This window comes from Crotalus tigris, unplaced genomic scaffold (assembly GCF_016545835.1).
Source record: "Crotalus tigris isolate CLP2741 ecotype Arizona unplaced genomic scaffold, ASM1654583v1 scf7180000018767.220593, whole genome shotgun sequence".
Taxonomy (NCBI): Eukaryota; Metazoa; Chordata; class Lepidosauria; order Squamata; family Viperidae; genus Crotalus; species Crotalus tigris.
In genome coordinates this window covers 206,064-215,924 of record NW_024097189.1, presented here as the reverse complement: position 1 = coordinate 215,924, position 9,861 = coordinate 206,064, and the positions used below count along the sequence as shown (strand labels likewise).

General features: G+C 35.8%; 1 protein-coding gene across 5 annotated transcripts in view; it reads right to left on the bottom strand.

The window, feature by feature from the left end:
* Nucleotides 1–287: 287 nt before the first annotated feature.
* Nucleotides 288–9,861, bottom strand: part of FOXP2 (forkhead box P2) — a 204,973-nt gene continuing 195,399 nt past the window's right edge. For 4 of the 5 annotated variants that reach the window (XM_039355899.1, XM_039355898.1, XM_039355896.1 and 1 more), the window contains one exon: nucleotides 288–4,984. In XM_039355899.1, coding sequence (XP_039211833.1) covers nucleotides 4,840–4,984 — 145 coding nt within the window. In that variant the 3' untranslated portion in view covers nucleotides 288–4,839. The remainder of the gene's footprint in view (nucleotides 4,985–9,861) is intronic. The other variant, XM_039355900.1, reaches the window with a different exon arrangement.

The window sequence follows — 9,861 nt, the reverse complement described above, 5'->3', positions numbered from 1 at the left end:
TAGTTGGAAGTGATGCAGTTATCCCTTCACTAAGGGGTTAATAGCACAGAAAGCACTTCATATTCATTATTACTGCATGCAATGAATAATTTTTTTATTTTACATGGTAGAGCAGCTGAGAAGGAAATTTTATGTTGGGACTTAGTAACAAATTAATTAATAAACCTTTCAGTGTCATAGTGCCTTTAATACACTCATTTTGTATAATTTTGGTCATCATACTATGAATGAAGGTGCAGCATTGGAGAATTAACAAGATAGCAAGAACATGATAAGAGACTGCTAAATTAACTTTTTATTAAAGATATGTTGGTGGTTAGGAAAAATATGGATAAGAGTTTACAAGACAGGATAAGAAAAATGTGTAAGTACAGTATGTATAATACACATGATGAGCAGTAAGGGGATAGGGTGATTTTTTTCCCCTATGTCTTTTCATAGAACAAAATGCCAATTAATAAAAAATGAGAAATTCAGGACTTGAAAGGACATACTTCACTTGCACATGAACGTGATTTGACAAATCATAGAGTATGAAACTATCAAATTAATTAAAATAACTTTTAGAACTTTTAATACTATTGTCCCCATTTTTACTTGATGGTTTTCCACATTCTGAAATAATGGAATGCTGGATAAAATTTTGATCTTATGCACAACTCTATTCTTTTCTCAATTCAGACTAGAACATGTGTTCATTATAAACATAGGTAGTTAAGCATAAATAAATGTGTGTTTGAACAGCTTCATGTAGTATTTAATAAAGCAGGTGATAGGTTCTGTCAACCTGTCCTTTAATCTTCCTTTTACAGCTCTTGGGGCACCTCCAAGCATCGTCATAACACGCTGCCAAAGATTATATGATTCCTACATAAACATATAGGAACCGAACTTGTAAGATGGAAACATGACTTCTGAGAAAAGAATTAAAACCTTGTGGGCTATAAATGGGTCAAAAAGAATTAAGACTTTTTTATTTATACACCAGAAACTTAAGCAAGTGAATGAAATGGCTTCATTTACATTGTTTACATCCAGCAGCAGTGAAAACACTATACATTAATGCTATAGTAAAATTTACATCTTCTTTGTTAAATATGCCTGATTTATGGACAAAACCCATTCTGTCCATAAATGCACTCTTGAAATAACAAGTCTTTGTAAGTGCTTTATAAGCAGCAATTACACTAGTCTTTAAAAAATGTACCCCAGGATTGGAATGTTTTATCTAAATCCTGAAGGAGAATCTCCAAAAGTGAATGTCCAATTTGAGGAATCTTAGAGAAACAAACCATGGAACCTTGAACTTGGTTGGGACTAGAGCACTCAAATTCTTCATCTCTTTTTTTCCCCCAGAATAAAGATCATTTGCTGTACTCCTAGCTGGCTGGGCTTTAATTCCTTCATTGCAAAAAAAAAAAAAAAAAAAAAGGAAAACAAAAGGAAAAAATCCCAAACCATATTTTCTAAAATTAAAGACCTGTAAACATAGCGTTATCAAAAAAAAAAAACAAAAAAAAAAAAACCAGTTAGCAGTACCTAATAGTTGTAATATTCAAATGACATTTTAACTGATTTTGAAACAATACAACTGTGCCATGAATTCAGCCATATAGAATATAAGCTTTAAGTCCATTAGGTTTGTGCAATATGTCTTTGTAGACTAAAACTATGTAAAACAAAGTCTGATAACTCCCTGGTGTTAGAGGTAGACAGTTTTCTTTCAAATCCTAGGTTTGGTCCTTTATTTTATTTAGCACTGAGAGCCATGAATACAGAATGAACAACAGCTGTTACAATTCTCAACCATGACTTCTAACGTCAGAGAATTCAAGATATGAACACAATACACAGTAATGAAAAGTATCAAAAATTAGTTTACCTCAAAAAAGATAAATAAAACAGGTATATTCCACCAATACATAAACAGATGTGCTACAGTTAAAATCTGCTGTATACAAAAGATCATAGTCCCCATTATCAGCTTATGACAGAAGCAAGAATACATGAGCCATTTAAATTGTCAGACATTATGCTTTATAAGGTATGCACAGAAGTTCAAGCAATAAATACATACATTAGTTCAAAGCCTTACAATAGCTACGCAAAGCAGATGCAGAAAAGCAGGTTCGCTATTACTAGCAAGCAATGATATCAGAGTAAAAATTCATGAAATGCATTAAAGCAACATTTTTCTTAGAAAAAGTCTGGTCATTTATGGGTCCACCAACATTTTTACATAATATGCACAATTATCAAAATACAGACCAAGCATCTCAGAAAACTCCCAAAAACCTAAAGTCTATTTTTCAAAGCAACTGCAGTTTTGGAGGTTTTTCTGGTATAATGTGCAAGCAGCTATTTTTTTCTTTAAACTGTATTTATATAAAACCCATGCAAAACTCTACAGGTATATGCATTCTGTGGCTGAGACTTCCTTTCAAAAAGGTTTGTAACTGAGGTATGCATACTTTAGCATTGTAGTCTTAGGCCACCTTCTTGATGGTCCAATTATCACTGTAACTTCCAGTCCATCAAAGTCTTTGAACATGCATTTGAAAGAAACATCAGTTCCTTTCAGTCATCCACATATCAGGGATCCCAGATGACTTGGGGAAAACCCTCATTCACATGTTATAGCTTTCTTTTGATGTCACTAGTTTAAAACCTTTTGTTATCATGACCCAAAGACAAATGTAATGAAAAATAGCAGTTACCGTGATGATCTCACAATTCATGCAATCTGCCATAATTGTTCTAATTTCTTTTTGTTTTTTTCTTTTGCAGAGGTAGAAGCTTTCAAAAAGCCTTTTGGGTTAAGTGGGAAAAACCCTTTCGAAAGCCATTTTGTCCTTTTATTTGGTGTGATAGATGACTGTGTTTCTCTTTAAGTCTATTTGCTGATTTCAGCAAAGAATACAATGAGCTTAGTTTCCAAGATCCAGGCCCATCACATGGAACTGGGACTTATGTTAAGCTCTAGCAGCCACCTTCTGTGGAAAAAAAAACTGTTTGTAAAGCAATAACCATAAACAGGTTATGAGGTCCCTTGGTTGGGGGAGGGGGAAGTATTATTAAGACTTGGCACAGCACATGAAAAGCAACATGTAACATTTCTAGGATATAAACAAACATTAGACTATGCTAGTGTCAAATACACCATTATTGTACCATTGTAATTTGGAATTTGGAATTGTAGGAAGGTAGGGATGGGGGGGGGGGAGAGGAGGAAGAGGAAGAGGAGGAGGAGGAGGAAAAACAGCATTCCAACTATTTGGCCTGTGCAAGTCTTCCAAAGGGAGTGTATTGTTAGTGTTAGTATCCCGTATCAACAGAGGCAGAATTTTATGTAACTTTGGTTTGACTGAAAATAAATACCATGGACTACAATTGCTATAATCTTTGCTTTCATTGTAAAAACTCACCTAGATTACTTTAAATCAATATGAAATTAATTTTTGGCTTTACTAGACCTTTTTTATGTTTGGTTCCTACTTTTTTGTCATTTATAACTTAAGATTATAAAAAGTAGCACACAACGAAGTTTAAGACCATACAAGACTTCTTCCAACAACATGTATTCCATCACAGGGCATGGGGTTGGGGTGGGGATAGGGGAAATCAGTCTGAATGGAGAGGAAACATAATTAAAAAAACATATTTTACATAACAATACGCAATCTGCATTTGCATCAAGTACATCATTTTGGTTAGTGATCCATGTTTGTTGCTTTCTATTGTTAACTTCTGCACAAACTTCGTTTTGACCTATGTTTTAAAATAAAAACAAATCTTCACTGCATTGAGGTTGACTTTTGGCCTCAGAAGATTACACTGTGACAAAATTGACTTTCCCCCCATATTTATTTCTTGGTCTAGGGCTAAATGAAAAGATCCCAGAGGTCATCAGAAAACAGCAGGTAGTTCATGGAAAGGTTCCTTTGTACTAATTAAAGTTACAGAAAGCTGACCAAAGCATATGGCTGCTTCTGTCATTGAGTTATTGGCCATTGTTAGAGTAGGCTTTGGTTTGCAGCTGTAGCCTTTGACTGTGTTTGCAGGTAGACAAAGCTTTATCACAAGGAGGTAAAGAGTACAGTTGTAAGATATATGCAGATATGCAAATGTTTCTGTGGTGCTTGCACAGACAATGTTAGCTTAGGATTGCACTTTACATCTTAACATTAACAGCACAGACTGGAAGCTTAGAAGATTTTAGATGGTTGCAACAGTCTAATTACTGTGGTTTGTTAGAACTAACTTATGTCATTTACAGTTGGTGGCACCAACATAAAAAAACTAATGTTCTGTAGTTTAAAATTCAGCTAGATACAAGCAATGACACTAATTTCTGATACTACTCCTGTGCAAATTAAAAACAATAGCAACAAGTTGAACTTGACCAGCAATTGTTTCTAACATTATTACAACTACAGTATGCTGGAGTTTTCACACTGATGAAACTAACACTATTTTTGGCAGTATATGAGGCCCATTTGTTTCTATAGAACATGTATCCTCATATTCAGTCATGAAATGAACCCTTGTTAGCCACATTTCTGGAATGGGCAAGCCATTATATATAAACAGTTTTGTTTTTCAAGAAAATCAGTTTATCTTTAAAAAAGAAAGGAAAAAAATAAAAAAAAACCCAAGCTATTTGTCTGCTTGTAATTGGATTCCCAAAGGGCTGGCTTAATGAGTTCCTTTAGGATTGTTTCTCCTTTATCCATGCTTAATAAATAGTCACAGTAAAAATCTGTCAAATATTCATGGTTATGGAGTGGTTGGGAAGGTCAGTGTTACGTCCCTTCATTTTGAGGTTTCCCAAGTCTCTGTTCATTCCAGATCTTCAGATAAAGGCTCTTCTTCAATTTCTCTATCATCTTCCAATTCTGGACTGTGATTTGCTGTTGTCACCAAAGACATGGGACAGTCTTCATCCTCAGCAGTCACTGGCTCTTCTTTGACATGGATTGAGTGTCTAAGGAAAAGACAGTGTGTCAAAATGTTATTTATTTAGTACATTTGTCAGTAGATAATGAGCAATTTTATCTTTCTTCTATCACAAGGAAAACATTAAAAAAATAGGATTCCAACTAAATTGTAACTAACCTCCCTCATCATGTAATTCATCCATATAATTTCTTAATAAAATTCTTGGCCTGCTCTGGTTTTGAAGATCTTTGAAAGATAATGATAGAGTTTCAAGATAGAATTCTTATCAGTTACCTGGACCTGTTTGAATTGTTTATCATATGATGCTTTACTTAAACTGCCAGAAGTCCATTAGAATTTGTAATTGTCAATATAAATAGCAAAATGATTAAAGGAAACTGTGAAAAGGATAATGAGTACAAAAAAAATCTAATGTACACCAACAGCATCTCTAGTCCATTCATACCTTCCTCATATTTATTTAATTTCTTTTAATGTTCTTCCAAATATGAAAGAAAAACAGCATTTCTGATGAAATGAATACCAACAAATCAGTAACTAATAATTTAGTATACAACGTTATTTTCAATTTATCAATGATGGTTTTAAAGCATGCAATCTTATGTGTTTTTGCATGCACCCCCACATAATTTTATCTAATTAATTTTTATGCTGAATGTGACAATATAATGATAGAAAATTAATCAGTGCATATCCTCAAGTTTCCCCCCCCTCTAGCTGAAATGCACTTTTTTTTTTTTTTTTTTAGAAAAGAAGTGAGGTAGGTAGAAGCTTGGAAGGTTCAAACCAAGTACCTGATAAAAATATTACATAAATAATAATAACAAAAAAATCCATCCTCTTTACCCTGAAGCAAGAGAAGACCTGCTTTTTTATCTTGTTAATAGAAACCACAGTCTCTCATTAATATGCAGGGCCAGCATGCTGCTTCTCAAGAGGAAAACCTGCAGCCAGCCTTTGCCATTAATCAACTTCAGCTCAGCAGTTCAGTGAGACATGATGATACATGTTTTTAACTCTAAATTAATGAATATTTTTACCAACTGTCAATAAATGAAGAAAAACACTGGTGAGGAACACTAGTTGAGGTGGGAAATTTCCAAACACAACAGAATGATGGGGGGAAGTGGGTAACTAACAAGAATAATAATGCTGTCACACACAAACAAGGCTTAACATGATCCAGGCCCTACCCAAGGAAAGGGTTGTGCTGCAATGGTAAATCTGCCAAAACCTAATTATTTTTGACACATTAGATGCATCAGGGAATTGCTCGGGAAAAAAAACCTTATCAAGTAGTTTTTGCATTAGAAAGTGACTGAATCTGCCAGCATCTCTTGGGCTATGCTCTTCAATGAAAGAAGTAATTTTGAATTTTAAAAGGTACAGATTGCTTGAATATTCAGTGCAAAATAACTTATTATTCAAACCTTAATGGGAAACCAGTCAGTTTTGTTGTGTTTTTCAGTCTTTATATGTTAATAAATTGTTAACTATTAGAAAAAGGAACATCTTAAATAATTGAAATCTAAAAAAAATATCTTTAAAAACTGTAATATTACCCCAAATCAACATCTGAATTAATCATTACACTATAAAGTCACAGAGATTTCACTACAATACGTTCATTCTGCAATTGCTAGCATGTCAGCCTTTTGTTTATATGTATTTTGGTTCAAAGAAAGCATGATATTTTATAGTCACTGGCATTTTTCAAGGCCTACAGTAAGTCAAATTTATCTAAACAATTCCACTTTAATGATTATCTAGGGATGCAAATTTATTTTAGTTCAAGAAGGTTCACTGCAAAACATAGCTTTTTAAAAGTCCTTTCACTAATATTTATCATATCCTAGAAAACCATCTTAGAAATATGTATTTAAAAATATTAAAGCAAAACAAATGAGTCTAGACTATTCAAAGATGTTGTAGTCATAAATCATAGCAAGCCTTTCCCCAGTGTGAAAAACATAACTTACAGTTTTAATTTGCATTAATTATAAATCAGTAACATGCTTGTGTGGTTTGAAAAAGTGAGAAAAATTATTAGTTCTCTCAGTCACTTTATACTGTATTAAGATGTCTGGATGAGTCATTTAGTATTTAATGAATAGCAAGCATTATGAAGTCAGAAATAAATATGTTCTATGTATCTTTGAATTCATTGCTGCAATTGGAGTGAGACACTTGCATATTATGACATGATTATTATTAGCAATCATGCACAGATATGCTGGGGATGCAAATAACGTTATTAGCTGTGTATTGTAATAAAATAAGATGTGTTATTCTTTATGGTGACATAAACCATATTAACTATGCTCCAACCAAGTTTATAGAGCATAGCAAAGTTGCTTCTTTTGGAGTTCAATTCTCCAATAAGCTAATAGAATTAAAGCTGTATCAATATAAAAGTATTCAAAATAATATACAACAAATCAAAGACATGTCATTCCCTGAATTGGGAAATGCTTCCTAAAGTTTTAGCAACAAGTTGTGCAGGAACAATGGTTATGCAGGAGCAATGAGAGATTGGTTCATAGAACACTCTTGGATCTAGGACATCTAGGCACATTATAAACCAGATACAATTCATTTGTGAATAATATTAACCCTTCTTACAAGATTATCTTAAGAATTGCAAAGCGTTCAAGAATATATTATAAAATGCATATTCAATAGCTATAATAAATGCTATCATTGGGGCATGAGATCAGAAATGAAATTAGCTATATACATTTTGCATCCAATATAGGTACTTAATTGCAGCAATGATAATTTGCATCTGGATCATGCATCTTGTTCCTTGCATGCAAGTCATAACACTGTGGATTTTAAATGAGGAGTCATCTTTTTATAAAATAAAAAATAAATGGGGAATTATATATATTATGCATATTCCTCATGCTACAATGGGCTGGAATTATGTTATATAAATCAGAAAAAATAAATAAGGGGAGAAACACAGAGACATACCTCTCTATATATGAGACATACTACAAAAAACAAGTAGCTCTTTCCTCCATCCCTTGCCTGAATAATTTACAACATTCCCCAAATCCATTTGATAATTCGATATTTCAGGTTAGTAAGAGTTTATTACTCCATTGTATTTATAATATCCCTCTAAGCCTTAATTAAAACAAATAGTAGAATATTTTTGTCTCCTTGTATTATGAAAAATATTAGATATTGATAAATTTCCTTTTTATTCATTTATATTTATTTTGCACAAGCCATTCACATTCTGGAGATAATCATAGATTGAGTTTTATAGACAGCAACCATTTACTCAGTTTATGAGAGTACACCAGAATGTATGTCTCCAGAATTGTTTAAATCAACATTTGGTTTAATATAATGTATTCTACATGGATCTTTCTTTGCAAAGTGTCTACAAAATAGTCTAGCCTAAAATGTAATAGCTATTGTATTCAATACGGTTTGAATTTACAATATGTAGCTCATTTTCCATAATAGTTGCACTGGCTTCCAATCTCTTTCTAGCCAAAATTCAGACTATGGCTTACCCTTTTTAAAGCTTTAAAATATTGCTTTCCATTTTCCTTGATTACTAAAAGTTGCTTATCAGAAAGTCTTTTTATCCAATATAAGTAAAACACTTTAAATCAATTCAAATGTTCCTGTTGTGTCCCTTAGCCAACCACCTTTGCCCAATTTTGGGTAATTTATCCCAGGTTTGGGAAGTACTGCTTTAAATGTTTTAGCACAGAATAATTGAAGGAATGATTCCTTTTGTATGAGCTAGGAAACTTTAAGAGAGAGACTCTACACCAGTGGTGGCGAACCTATGGCTTACATGCCAGAGGCGACACTCAGAGTCCTCTCTGTGGGTACGCGCACCATTGCCCCAGCAAAATTTGCCAGAGTAGCAAGCATGTGGCGTTTGGAAGCAACAGGGCAGGAAGTGAGTGAGCAAATGGTGTTTGGAAGCATTTAGAAGCGATGGGGCACTGAGTGAGCAAGCGAGCAAGCACATGGCATTTGGAAGCAATGGGGCAGGAAGTGAGCGAGCAAGAGGTGTTGGCCCATGGGGGATGCCCCAGAGATGGCAAGGGACTAGTCCCTGCCACCCTGGCCCCACCCCTGTCCAGCCCAGTGGCCTCAAGTCGCACAGGAAGTGGGGAGCGCATGGGGGCCAACAGCATCCGGCAGCAGGGGCTGCATAGCCCACTGTGAATACCAGGCCAGCCCTCCAGCAGCAGTGCTGCGGCAGCACTGCTAGCACACAGAGTCGGGGGAGCACATGATGTGGACCACCAGGCATACCTACTCCATCCCATCTCTTTTTGGTTGAAGAACTGGTTGCCACTAGTCATCTCTTCAGCCCCGAGAGTCTTACCCTTGGCCCGCAGGTGGAGCACATTCCCTTCACGCACCTCAGTATCTACTGCAGCCACCAGCTGCTTGCGCAGGTCGATTAGGCCTCTGCCCAGAGCTGCAGGCCTACCCAGCATGAAGGAGGCAAAGAGGTGGGCTAGGAAGCCCTGCGTAGAGGTGATAGAGCACATCCAGGGCCAGCAGTCAAAAAGCCACCCTGAGCAGGGAAAGCTGGATTCCCATTGGCGTCATGGCTGTTCAGCCCAGCAGAGATGGGGGGAGGCATGCAATCCTAGCTGGGACTGGGGAGCCTCAGTGCCAATGAGGATCCTGCTTTCTCTGCTTGGGGTGGCCTTTGGTTTGCTGGGCATGAGCGTGCTCTACCACCTCTACTCAAGCTTGCTAGCCTTCTTTGTGCTGGGTTGGGCCAGGTGCTCTGGGTGGTGGTGGCAGCTTAATGGACATGCGCAAGCTGTGGCTGTGGCAGCCTGAGGAGGGGGCAAGGTGCGTCCGGTGGTGAGAGGAACAGGCTCCATGTGTGGGCCAAAGGCAAGATCTGTG